At 44.9% G+C, this 14,153-nt stretch overlaps 1 protein-coding gene across 2 annotated transcripts in view; it reads left to right on the forward strand.

Annotated features, from left to right (window-relative positions):
* The window catches only part of LOC125452724 (probable G-protein coupled receptor 139), a 52,259-nt gene that overhangs the window by 25,369 nt on the left and 12,737 nt on the right, over window positions 1-14,153 (forward strand). The window contains exon 2 of one of the 2 annotated variants that reach the window (XM_048531469.2): window positions 8,681-8,820. The exons of the other annotated variant lie outside the window; for it this stretch is intronic. Within the exon in view, the coding sequence (XP_048387426.1) occupies window positions 8,742-8,820 (79 nt within the window). The 5' untranslated portion in view covers window positions 8,681-8,741. The remainder of the gene's footprint in view (window positions 1-8,680; window positions 8,821-14,153) is intronic. 2 annotated transcript variants of the gene reach the window in all.

Genomic DNA, 14,153 nt, shown 5'->3' on the forward strand with positions numbered 1-14,153 from the left:
TTAATGAGCCAGATGGGTTCTAAAGGCAACCACCAAGACTGATACAAATACTTTGTTTCAGATTTATTTAATTAACTGAATTGAAACTCTTTAGCTGCCACAGTGAAATCGGAACTTACGAGGACCAAATTATTGGTCCAATAACGTAATCACATTGCTGCCACCCTCTCTCTGCTTGAAACTAAGAGCTTTTCTTTTTATTCATTTGTGGAATGTGGGTCTCGCTGGCAGGCCAGCATAGCTGCCCTTGAGAAGGTGGTGGTGAGCTGCCTTCTTGAGCCGCTGCAGTCCTCCTGCTATGGGTTGACCCACAGTGCCATTAGAGAGGGAATTCCAGGATTTTGACCCAATGACAATGAAGGAGCGAGGATATATTTCCAAGTCAAGATGGTGAGTGATTTGGAGGGAAGCTGAACGTGGTGGTGTTCCCATATGTCTGCTGCCCTTGTCCTTCTAGATGGAAGTGTTCATGGGTTTGGAAGGTGCTGTCTAAGGATCTTTGGTGAATTTCTGCAGTGCATCTTGTAGATAGTACACGCTGCTGCTACTGACCATCGGTGGTGGAGGGAGTGGATGCTTGTGGGTGTTGTGCCAATCAAGTGAGCTGCTTTGTCCTGGATGGTTTTAAGCTCCTTGAGTGCTATTGGGGCTGCGCCCATCCAGGCAAGTGGGGAGTATTCCACCACACTCCTGACTTGTGCCTTGTAGATGGTGGACAGGCTTTGAGGAGTCAGGAGGTGAGTTACTCGTTGCAATATTCCTAGCTTCTGGCCTGCTCTTTATGCTACTGTGTTAATATGGTGAATCCAGTTGAATCTCTGGTCAATGGTAACCCTTTGGGATCTTGATAGTAGGGGATTTAGTGATGGAAACACCACTGAAAGTCCAACGACGTTGGTTAGATTGTCTCTTATTGGTGATAGTGATAGCCTAGTATTTGTGTGGTACGAATGTTACTTGCCTCCTGTCAGCTCAAGTCTGGATATTGTCCAGATCTTGTTGCCTTTGGATACGGACTGCTTCAGTATCTGATGAGTCACGAATGGTGCTGAACATTGTGCAATTAGCAACGAACATCCCCACTTCTGACCTTATAATGGAGGGAAGGTCATTGATGAAGCAGCTCAAGATGGTTGGACAGAGAACACTAACCTGAGGATCTCCTGCCTCAGTGTCGTGGAGCTGAGATGACTGACTTCCAACAACCATGATTCCCATGTGCCAAGTATGACTCCAAACACTGAAGTGTTTCCCCCCTGATACCCATTAATTCCAGTTTTGCTTGGGGTCCTTGATGCCACACTCAGTCGAATGCAGCCTTGATGTCAAGGACTGTCACTCTCGCCTCACCTCTGGAATTCAGCTCTTTTGTCCATGTTTGAACCAAGGCTGTAATGAGGTCAGGAGCTGAGTTGCCCCGCTTTTTATGTACAGGACATGCTTGGGCAATTTTCCACTTTCACGGAGATGACAGTATTGTAACAGTACTGGAACAGGTTGGCTAGGGGAGCGACAAGCTCTGGAGCACACGTCTTCAGTACTATTGCCAGGATGTTGTCAGGGCCAATAGCCTTTGCAGTATCCAGTGTCTCCAAACATTTCTTGATATCACGTGGAGTGAATCAAATTGGCTGAAGACTGGTGTCTGTAATGCTGGGGGCCACTGGTGGAGGCCCAGATGGATCATTCACTCGGCACTTCTGGCTGAAGATTGCTGTGAATGCTTCAACCTTATCTTTTGCACGGATATGCTGGGCTCTTCCATCATTGAGGATAGGGATGTTTGTGGAGCCTCCTCCTCCAGTGAGATGTTTAATTGTCCACCACCATTCTGGATATGGCAGGACTGCAGAGCTTAGATCTGATCCGTTGGCAGTGGGATCACTTAGCTCTGTCCATCACTTGCTGCGTTTGCTGTATGGTGTGCAAGTAATCCTGTTTGGTGGCTTCACCAAGTAGGTGCTCCATTTTCAGTTAGGCCTGGTGCTGCCCCTGGCATGTCCTCCTGCACTCTTCATTGAACCAGGGTTGATCTCTTTCTCCTGGCGTGATGGTAATGGCTGATTGGGGGATATACCAGGCCATGAGGTTACAGATTGTGCTGGAGTACAGTTCTGCTGCTGTTGAAGGCCCACAGCACCTTATAGATGCGCAGTCTTGAGTTGCTAGGTCTGTGTTAAGTCTGTCTCATTTATCACAGCGACAGTGCCACACAATACAATGAAGGTTGTTCCCAGTGTGAAGGTGGACTTTGTCTCCACTAGGACTGTACGATGGTCACTCTTACCGATACTGTCATGGACAGATGCATTTGCAGCTGGTAGATTAGTGAGGATGAGGTCAAGTATGTTTTTCCCTCTTGTTGGTTCCCTCACCTCCTGCCGCAGACCATGTCTAACAGCTATGTTCTTTAGGACCTGACCAGCCTGATCAGTAGTACTGCTGCCCGGCCACTCTTGGTGGTGAACGTTGAAATCCCCCACCCAGAGTACATTTTGTGCCCTTGCCATCCTCAGTGCTTCCTCCAAGTGTTGTTCAACATGGAGGAGCACCAATTCATCAGCTGGGGGAGGACAGTATGTGGTGATCAGCAGGAGGTTTCCTTGTTCATGTTTAACCTGAAGCTGTGAGACTTCATGGGGTCTGGAGTCAATGTTGAGGACTCCCAGAGCAACTGCCACCTGACTGTACCCCACTGTGCTGGCCCCAAATGGTGATGGTGGTGTCTGAGACATTGTCTGTGAGGTATGATTCTGTGAGTATGACTATCTCAAGCTGTTGCTTAACTAATCTATGAGACAGCTCTCCTAATTTTGGCACAAACCCTCAGATGTTAGTCAAGAGGACTTTGCAGGGTCAACGGGGCTGTGTCTGCCGTTATCTTTTCTGGTGCCTAGGTCGATACCAGGTGATCCGGCCGGTTTCATTTCTTTGAGACTTTGTAGCGATTGTACAACTGAATGGCTTGCTAGGCCATTTCAGAGGGCTATTTAGAGTCAACCACATAGCTGTGGGTATGGAGTCACATGTAGGCCAGAGACCAGTTGAGGGTGACAGACTTCCTTCCCTGAAGGGCATTAGTGAACCAAATGGGTGTTTCCTGACAATCAGCAACCATCCTTCATTCCAGATTTTTTTAAAAATCAAATTCAAATTCCACCATCTGCTGTGGCAGGATTCGAACCCAGGACCCCAGAACATTCGCTAAGATTCTGGATTAATAGGTCCAGCAATAATACTACTAGGCCACCATACTGTTAAGAGTGGAGAGTATTCTGTCACCCCTTGAAATGAGGAACAGTGCAGTGCATAGCATCAAAATGGCACAGAGCGGTAAATGGGAGGGGGGCAGGTTGACATGAGGGGACGTCAGCAATCCCATCCCATGTTTCTAAGAACTGGGAAAGACTATTGGGCATGAATCTCTGGGTTATGCTGCTGTGTATTTGCAGTTCGTCTCTATATTTACAATCCAGCAATTTCCAACCCGATCTCTGGGCTGGGAAAGAAAGATTAGAAGTTGTCACCAGTTCCCAATTTGAGGCAGGTTAAAAGGAATGGACAGTACTGTATGAACGTCAGAGTCCAATAGACCTCAGATCATTGAGATTACATCACTCAGCTGGCAAATCCTCCATTACCAGTCACCCTTAAAATAAACACTGTAAGATTTATATTTTGTTGCTGGAAAGTTGGCAATGGACCTCTTCAGAACAGGATCTGAAAGGACACAGGAAATATGTGGGGAGTGTGTGCCGTCTGAGCCAACTTGTCATGTGTTGATGTCAGTTAAAGAGATGCTGCCTTTTTGAGAGAGTTTCTGAGCATCTTTCTCCTTCCATTTCAGAAATGAGAAATGTTGTCCACTATTCTCATACTCCAGCAATGAAGGGATAAAGCTCATTGGCCTATCTTAACTCAAATACATCTCACAAGTCTGTGAAATAATTTTTTTATTAAAGAGCACACATAGTCATCTTTATAAATGAGGTGTTTTTGATTGGAAGCAGCATGTTGCCCATATCTATCCTGTAAATACCTGGAGGAAGGATTTATTCCTGACATGTATTATTCCAAACTCATTTGCAGTTTTTAACCTTTAGTTTACCTTTTATTCATTTTAATCGAGAGTATTCTTTTGGTTCAACATTTTCTATAATAGTCCGTGAAATCTCTGAGTCTCACCTCTCTGAAGGAAGCTCCTTCAGGAGGCTCAACCCTATCTTTATAATGTGGACTTCTTCGCCTGTACCAATCTCGTGGCTTCTCTCTGCAGTGTCTCTCTTACTTGGAAGCCTCTCAATTTTGGTGAGTAGAACCGGAACCCTTGCTGGAGGTCTAACTAGAACACCATACAATTTGATCATCGCTCCCTCTGACATGTGTTTTAGATTCTGACTCTGTTAGTCACTGTTCTGTTGATTTTATTTACTGCTCTCCATTGGCTCGACATGTTTATCCTCAAATCTAATCAACTCCTTAGAGTAGTACTGTTATTATTTATTGTGATAAATCTGATCTACCATACAACTGTCCGCAAATGTTTTGCCTAATTTGTTTGGTAATTTCTGAACCACCTCATCTGCCTGTTTTAGTCAAATTTGCAAAGGATACAAAACTACTTTGATGAAGCTTCTGAGTTTGCGCAGTCAGTATGAAGCCCTGGGACACTGCACTCTGTATTACCCTTCCACCAACTCCTTCCTACTTCAAACAGCTCCTCCGACAGAGTACTACACATTCCTCCCTTTCAGTTAATTTCTTATCTTTCCCAGAATTTGACCTGATTCCATACACATTCAAAATCAACAGCTGTTTGTGTTGTATTTTGTCTAAAACATTTTTCAAAGTCACGATGTAAGAGTTCTTGTCACATTCCAGGGCTTTGGAGTTCACCAGATCATGGGGCTTGATCTGGTAGAACATCCTCCTCCTTCAGTTTCCACATACCAGGGGAAAGACTTTGACTTTGATATGGGGGCAGCAACAGGGATCCAATCTGGAGTGCTACCTGCATCACGCTGACACTGAGGCACTTCAGGAAGGATGAGTGTGGGAAGTGGACTTTCCACACTTCCAAAAGTGACACATTCAGTTCATTAATGGGTAAATTAAAGCGCTTTGTGTTTCAGCCAGCCTAAGGGAGTGCTCTCCTATGCCCATTAGGACCATGCTGGAGAAGTAATGCCCACCTAGGTCCCATTGGCCTCCTAGCTTCAGGGCTAATTTGAAGAATTCAGCCACTGTAATGTTGACCTGTGCGTGTTTTTTAACCTTGAACATTGCAAAAGTACTCAGAGGGTGCCTTTCTCTCTGTCTCTGTTTCTCTCTGCGTTCTCTAGTATCTTGCAGTTTCTTTTGAGGCTGGAGAGCCTCCTGGGGGCCTCCCACCCGTGTCAGAATTGTTACATCTATTATCCTTTTTATTGCGGCGACTGCTGAAGCTTTTCAAGGTACTTACCTGTAGATTTCACTGTAAAATGCAAATAGCAATAAGGAAATCAATAATTCATTTATTTGTTCATAAATAAATCAATCAGTCATTCAAATGGGAATTGCCTGAGGTTATTATTAAAGAAATGAATGCTCAACCTTGCATCAGCGTGTTTTACAAAAATGGCTCTTCCTCAAGTGTATATTTATGCAATCTTTATATCGGATGGTTTGTCTTCTGCAGCACGGTTCATGGTTTTTTTAAACAATGAGATTATTTTCGATTAACTCCTGTGGCAGAGGATAAGCCCAAGTAGATGTGTATGGATATATACCATGCCAGCAAGGTGCATGTGACTGACAACAAAAGCGAAATACTGTGGATGTTGCAAGTCTGAGATAAAAACAGGGAATGCTGGAGAAACTCAGCAGCTCTGACAGCACCTGTTAAGTGAAATAGAGTTAATGCTTCCAATCTGATTTGACTTCTTCAGTCCTCCCACCCCCTTCACTCTAATCTTCTTACCTTTTCATTCTTCCCCTTCCCTTTCAAATTCTCATTGTGCTTCCTCAGGCCAGCTCCATCTCTCTCTTGTGCCATCTGCCCCTAAAGCTTGATGTTCTTTGCAATTTCACATTACAGCTACATTTTGTACATGGATGTTCTCTTTTCCTTATTTCCCATGTTATTTCTTCGTCTGATCATCTTACTGTATTGACTGTCCAGGAGAAACAATCCATTATTAGTCTAATGACATTCCGTTTCCAGCACACATTCTGCAGAGCATTTGGGGCCGGGCTGCTAATGGAAACATTGACAATCTCATTCTGTGAAATAATTAAATCAGTAGAGCTCTTCCTCATGCTTAGAAATCATCAGCCCGGACAATGAGGTCAGTCCGTGTACAAACAAAGTCTTGTTCCAGTCAAAAAAATGTAACGTTGTAACCTCTTCCAACCTCAAAACCTCTAAAATCCCTGCATGACTCCAATTCTGGCCTCGTGTGCATCCAGAACTTTCACTGTCCCACCATTAGCTGATATGCCTTCAAGTTGCCTATCCTAAGCTCTATAATTTCCTCACTGAATTTCTGTACTCTCCCGTCTCTCCATCCTCCCCTAAGATATTCTTTAAAGCCAATGTCTAAGACCACCAGCGTAATTTTCCCAGCTGAGTAGTGGCTGGGAGAACTGTAGGCTTCAAAAGTCCCAGAAAATTATCATCCCATCCTCTCCTGGTATTTCCCAGTTGGTCTGGCTGAGGTGGTTGCAAAAGTAATCTAGAGCCTGCTTAACATTGAACTTCTTCCTTTGTCAGCAGGGCACAACCTCCACATGGTATCTGCAAATTGCCAAAACCACTAAGGGGAATGCACAGTTGGAAGATCTTCTTTAATGAAACTGACAAGCTGGGTCTTTGATTGGTTGCACTGAACAGCTCCAGTCATGGCCAAGTGAGTGCTTGCTTTCCAAGGCATGTCTCTGTTATCACGGTTTGGTGGGTCATTGGAAGACACCACCTGGCCTTGCATTCCCCCCACCTTCAGCTGCATCTCCCTCCACAGCGTAGAAACACAGCACTCCCTTGTACCACTGCTGAGTGACTCCTGCTCAGCAGTTACATGCCATTCCCCAGAACAGGTCAGTGAGATCAAGCTCAACGGAGATCAGGCCTCCAACACAGCAAGCGATCAGTTTCTCAGCCCGTCTGAGTGCCAGTGCCTCCAGATCTCAGGGAAGGTCATTGCTGAGATCTGCGGCTTCCTGCACCAAGATCCAACCCAGCGGAGAGAAGGCATTGCCAATGTCAGATGAGGTGCCCATAACCTGAAGACCACCCTTGCCAACCCAACCCACTCCCCAGTCACTGTCTGCCAACAAGCTGTGCCCTCTTTTCTCTTGCAAGGAGGATTAACAGGGAGATGCGAGTGTTGATCACAGCATTTGTGCCGAGCGGAGAAGGAAACCATCTGTGGTGGGTGACTTTGAGGGATTGTGAACTGCCTCGGAGTGAAACTGCAAGGCATCCTGACATGAGGGCATGACCCATTCTGAGGAACGGTCATTTGACCCAAAACGCTCACTCTGATTTCTCTCCACAGATGCTGCCAGATCTGCTGAGCTTTTCCAACAATTTTTATGTTTGTACCGAAATGAAGAGAGCTGTGTAAGAGAATACTGGAGCATCCATGTGCAGCTGGCACCTTGAAAGTGTTTTCCCACTTATCAGTCATGTCCTCCTGCACCTTCTCAGTGCACTACCTCCAGCTTGATGGGAGTGCACTTTGTGTAATGACTTCCTCAGTCACTTCCACCGGAGCCTCTTGGTCAGAGAAAGCAGTTCCATTTGTCCATTCCTCGAGAGAGTGCGCACCTTGTTTCAGCCCCTCAGACCCCACAGGTACGAATGCACAGCAGCTCAATAGTTATCACTGCTGCCTCACAGTGCCTGGGATATGGGTTCAATTCCACGTTTGGATGACTGTGTGGAGTTTGCACATTCAAAACCCAACCACCACCCCCCCTCCTGCCCCACCCTTGTCTGCAAGGTTTTCCTCCAGTTTCCACCCACAGTCCAAAGATGTGCAGCTTAGGAGGATTGACCATGTTAAATTGCCCTATAGGGTCCATGGCTGGCATGTTAGGTCAGTTAGCCGTGGGAAACATGTTATAGGATAGGGTTGGTCTGGGTGGGATGCTCTTTGGAGGGTTGTTGTGGACTCAATGGGCCGAATGAGCAGCTTCCACACTTTAGGGATTCTTTAATTCTATAACTTGCTGAAACAGACATGCTCTGGTGGCTTGTCCATTCCTGTCTTTGCTGCTTAGTCAGAAAGCAGGTTCCTGGTGAGCCATTGTAACCCAGGGCCTGGTGTCTTTATTTGGAAATCCTTCCTTCTATAAAATAGATACATCCCCCTCCCACCTCCCTGAATGTTTGAAGAGCATGAAGGCACATTGCCCATCAGAATGCCCTTGACAGAGCAGGGAGAAGAGCCCACCTTAAACATTTGGCCAGCTGCCCTCACACCCTTTCAGTGGCTCAGTGTCAAGTTTGATTTAGTAACTTTCTTGTGAAGTCCTTTGTGATGTTACTGGGTTCAAGATGCAAGTAAATTTTCGTTGTTGTTTGCACCAAGCACCTCACTAAAAAGGCACCCGTGTGCACGAGGCTTTGCTCTTGTAGGCAGTGGAATTAAACTGTAGTAAAAGGCAAACGTTAATATAGAGCCATGCTTGTTTTCAGGAACAAAACAGAAGAATGAGCTGCACCTTCTAACTGCCCTCCAGAAAACGACCTGCTGGACATGGCTCCCACATTCAGCAGTGCCTTTGTCACTATACAGAAAATCTACTACCCATCACTCTGTGTGGTTGGGATCCCAGGTAAGCCTCACTGCTTTGTGAAGTGAAAATGATCTACAGAGCCATTGTAAAGGTGATAGGAATGAAGTGGGAGCAATGGACTAACAGGACAAGGGGTGGGAAAAGGAGGTGCTGGGGAAGGCGAGTGAGACTTATCAAATCACCAATCCTTTTTGAAAAGGTTTATAAATTTTATAGACATAAACTCAGGAAAAACTCCTCCCTGCATCATCACCTCCACTAGCCCAAAACTTTTATACAACATCTCATTATTGTCGGTCTAATTCTCTAAACGTCCATGACCAATCATGAACCAATGGTTCAGTTTCTGGACTGTCCTTGGAGGGCCTGCACTGCAGATTCAGCAAAATGATGCCAGGGCCGATAGGCCCATTCTGATGATAGGTTGCATAGTTTAGGTCTGATTTGCCTGGAGTTGATAAGACTAAAAGATGATTGAATTCAGGTCCTAAAAGTTATAAAGTGGAATCTCAGAGCAAGCTGGAATAGCAGTAACACCTGAACCTGACCTATTAGGAGTGAAATTAGACACACACATTTCCACACAAAGAGAGGAAGCTGGGACTTTCTCCTCTGAAATGGCTGTAGCTGATGAAAGGATGAGGGAAATTCAAAAGGAAGAGTGTGGTGTAGAATAGTATTTCCTGTGTGTAAACCTGAAACCATCTAAATTCTCCCTTTGATTTAACTCTCAGCAAAACACCATTCACCTATTAACCCTCTGCTGTCTGATCTACACTGGGCCCAGTCAAACAGGCCCTGGCTTTTAAAATCCCTCCCCTCTCCGCCATTTGCAAATTTCTCGATGGCTGTCCTGCTGCCTGTCTCTGTGATCTCCTCCCACTTCGCAACACTCTGGTTATCTGCAGTTGTCCAGCTGTGTATTCCCAATGACAATTCCTTCACCGCTGATGGTTGTACCTTCAGTTGCCTGGGTCATGAGCTCTAGTGTGTCCTTCCTACACCTCTCTGCCTTTCTACTTCTTTCCCCTCCGTATGGCACCACCTCCTTCCAAGCTTGTAGACATCTGATCTCATGTCTCCTTTTGGAGTCGCTGTCTTTCCTTGTCTTACAATGTTCCTGTGAAGCAGCGTGGTACTTTGCATTTGCAGCACAGTGTAAATGTGACTGTTGCTGGTCACCACCTCTATAGTTTTCTTCAAATCTAATCAGCGGAACCTTCAGGCATGAGCCCATATATTCCAGAAATGCTGACATTCTCAGCAGGATAGACAGCACTTTCAGAGAATAAGAAACAAAGTGACCCTTTACAGTTGATGGCACTTTATCAGAACTGGAAATAAACTCAAAGAAGTAACAGATTTTACACAAACACAGATTGAGCCAAATGTCGGACTTTGTGGGGTCTTATTAATATCGAAGTTTGCAAGCAATTTCTAGATTGTTTGTTGAGTTAATTAAGAAGCAGCAATTTGGAGATGTTATGTTCAGTAATTAATGAAAGATATGGCTATGACAGTGTGGGATGATTCACTGACACCAGAGGATAACAGGCTGTTGGTGCAAAATGTGTCAGTCTCATTAACGCTGTGAAGGCAGCACCTTGCTCTCTAGCAGAGATGTTAGAGAACTCTCTGCTGAGTCTTTCTCCTCTTCCTCTGGTTGGTCTTCTATCTGGAGAGATCAGCTTCCTAATGAGCACAGCCACCTACGATCTGCCAAGGACTGCCTTCAGCCCATCAACACATTTTAAATTCCCCTATTCCTTTGGGGGTTGGGGGGTGCTGGTAGTTTGTGCTGTGTAAGTCACTTCTCTGAATTATGTTGTTGACTGACCATAAGGCAGTGACCTGTGACATTGGATTGACCGATGTCCCTTGGCCCATGTGAAGATTGGGTGACTTTCCTCTGAAGACCAAAACATCATAGTCCTCCTGAACAAAAACCGAAGTTGCTGGAAAAGCTCAGCAGGTCTGGCAGCATCTGTGAAGAAAAAAAAACAGAGTTAGCTTTTTGGGTCCAGTGACCCTTCCTCACAATTCTTCTTCCCTGAAGAGATAGTAAGAGCTGCTGATGCTGGAGTCAGAGATAACACAGCGCGGAGCTGGAGGAACACAGCAGGCCAAGCCGCATCAGGGGAGCAGGAAAGCTGACGTTTCAGGTCGGGAGCCTTCATCAGGAAAAGGGTCTTTCTGAAGAAGGGTCCCGACCGGAAATGTCAGCTTTCCTGCTCCCCTGATGCTGCCTGGCCTTGTGTTCCTCCAGCTCCGCGCTGTGCTATCTAGTCTTCCTTGAAATTGCTTTTGATTACAGGGCAATGTAGGCATGATAATTCGTTGATGTCAGTTCAATGGAATAATCATGACCTTGGTGGTTCTAATGATCTTTCCTTTGTTTTCCTACGCTCCAGATTTTACTTACATTTGTAGAACGCTTCTTACTATTGGAACGTAATTAAATAAGGCCTCAAGCCACACAGGAAATAATAAATATGGAATACTGAAGGAGTTCAATTTTAATAGAGTTCCAAGCTTCCAACGCAATGTTTTGAATTTCAACCCTGCGGCCTGATCTAACTTGGCATTCTTCTGTTGTCTTTGCCTCAGTGCTACTGTAGAGATCCTTTTCCTTTATAATAAATATTGCTTAGAGTACTTAAGTTCTATGTAAAACTGAGCTATTTAAAACTTTGTGGACATACTTGGAATGGTTACTGTAAATGAGTTTGTTGAAAGTTTACGACGGATGTTGGGGAATTTGTTTCTCGCTGCCTGTCACATGACTGACGATAACTGCTTGTTTACCAGGACATTGTTCTTGGCCTGATCTGACTGGCTTGGAGAGGTTATTCTTTATCTGGTTCTCCAAGCCACCCAGATAATCTCTGCCATTTTTGAGACCAAAACCATCCTGTTGAATTCTGGGTGAAAGCTGTTTGCGTTTTTTGCAAGAGCGATTGAAGGAAGATCTCGAGATTGTATTTCTTCAGTGAGTTTGGGGTGTGAGACTTCAGTGACAACCACATGCGATTAGTAGTTTGACTGGTCTTGCCAGAACATTACAACAGACTCCAGAACATTTCACCCTTTTTACTTCGGCCTCTGAGAATTAACCATTGGCAAAGTTTTGATTTTGTTTGCAGACATCTAATCTTCACAGTGCGCCTTTATCACTGTTCTCAAAGACTGTGTGTGTGTGTGTGTGTGTGTGTGTGCGCGCGCTTCCCCAGCCCCACCCCTCCTCTGTCTATTTATGTCTGAGCTCCCTTCCCCCATTTCTGAAGAAACGTCAACTTTCCTGCTCCTCTGATGCTACCTGACCTGCTGTGCTTCTCCAGCTCCACACTGTGTTATCTCTGACACCAGCTTCTGCAGTTCTTACTATCTCACAAAGTTTACATCTTACTTTCTGAGAAGGTTTCTGTGGAAGATGATATGCCAAAAAACACCTATTTATAGTGCGTGCACGTGTCACTGAAGGCTTACAGGCAAATATTTCAACATAGCTTGGATGGTCTATGTATGATTTAGAGGGCACAGCAAAGTAAATTTCTCCGTGGGATGTGCACTTTGAAACTTGAGACTTGGCTTTTTGTGAATGAGTTGTTCTAGAAGAATTTAAACATTTACTCCCTCTATTAGTATGATCCCACATGGAAAACCAGATTGTTGTAACAGCAAGACAAGCTACTGAGATGACCGACAAATATGGCTTCTCCATAAATCCAAACCTTCTCTCCTGCACCTCACATCCACAAGACAATAGAAAGTGGGAAGGGAAAAGGCTAACGAGTGGCCAGTGGTGAGTAGGGCCAACTGGGAATGAACCCTGCTCAGGTTGAAGGGAAGTGCCCAGGGTGGATTTGATGCCTGAAGGCCTAGTGTTTCCATTGTCACAAAGAGGGGCATCTTCTTGCAGATTGTTGGAAGTTGTGGGGCAAATCCATGGGATTTATCAGGGCACACAAGGTCACTGCAGAGAAAGAAGCCCTGGCTCAGAGTACAAAGGGGTGAGTTATACCTCTGACCGCAGTTGTGAGACCTAGTGTAAACATTGTCGTAGGTTCCCCAGTAAACACGGAATGGCTGAGTGAAGCCAAGGAGACAGCAGTTACAGGAAACGGCTCCAGGAATTTTTCCCAAAGCGTAATCATCAAGCAAGACTAAACAACATCCAAGACCAGAAGTCAAATTGGAACCACAGTCAATATTCCATAAACTGAAACTTTCCTTGGGACTGGGATAATCTGAAGGGTGTGATCAGTAAGTCTTCTCCAAACATGTCCTGGCAATACATTCCAGAATTAATAAAATGGCCCAATTGGCTTAAACCGAAGTTGAAGCTGTGGGGATTCAGGAATGTTACAATATAGATTGTCGACAGACCTTTGGTAGGATCAAAATTTATTTCACGTACAAGGCTGGAGGTGCTATGAAATGCATTTATATTTTAAATTTCTTGGAGGTCTTACATTATGACGGTTTGGGGGAAATCGATTTACTTCAAGTTTCACAGAAATACCTGGATTGTTTTCTTTAAAAGACTTCATTGAAAGTTTAAGGTGGGCATCAGAATTTCTTTGCAGGCAAAGCTCCCTGTAAAACACATAATTGGTGATAGCTGTGTTCTTCACCTTGCTGGGACTGTTTTTGAACAATAAAAGGCTTGGAGAGGCTCTTGTTTTATTGTGTTCAGCTCGAGGGAAGCCTGCTAAGAACTATTCCACAGCCGATCTGATCCTCTCACATCTGAAAAGAAAATTTTCTTAGAGCAATAGAACTGTACGGTGTGGAAACAGACCCTTTGGTCCAACTCATCCACACTTAATCCTCAAGTAATCTGGTCCCATTTGCCAATATTTGGCCCAACTCTTGTTGAGTTCAGCGTGATACCTATTTGTTCTTTTGTGTGAGTGATTGAAACAATACCTCAAGATTGTATTTCCTGAGCAGGCTACAAGAAGCCGAGTCAATGACTTGGCCACACCAGCCAGAATACAAGAGCAACAGACTCAGGCCAGGCAGCATCAGAGGAGCAGGAAAGTTGACATTTCAGGTCCAGACCCTTCTCCAGAAAATGAAAAGAAGGGTCCCGACCCGAAATGTCAGCTTTCCTGCTCCTCAGATGCTGCCTTGCCCACTGCACTGTGTTCCTCCACTTCCACACTGTGTTATCTCTGACTCCAGTGTCAGCAGTTCTTGTAATCTCAGAGCAACAGACTCAGGAATATTTTACCCTTCATCCTTTTGTCTTCAAGAATAACCCATTGGCCAAAGTTATTTTTCAGACATATGGAGAAAGTGTTCTGCTTCTCTTTTCCTGAAGAGTGTGAATACATTGGGAATATTTAAAGGGATCAGCATTTATACTT

Source organism: Stegostoma tigrinum, chromosome 4, assembly GCF_030684315.1.
Source record: "Stegostoma tigrinum isolate sSteTig4 chromosome 4, sSteTig4.hap1, whole genome shotgun sequence".
NCBI lineage: Eukaryota > Metazoa > Chordata > Chondrichthyes > Orectolobiformes > Stegostomatidae > Stegostoma > Stegostoma tigrinum.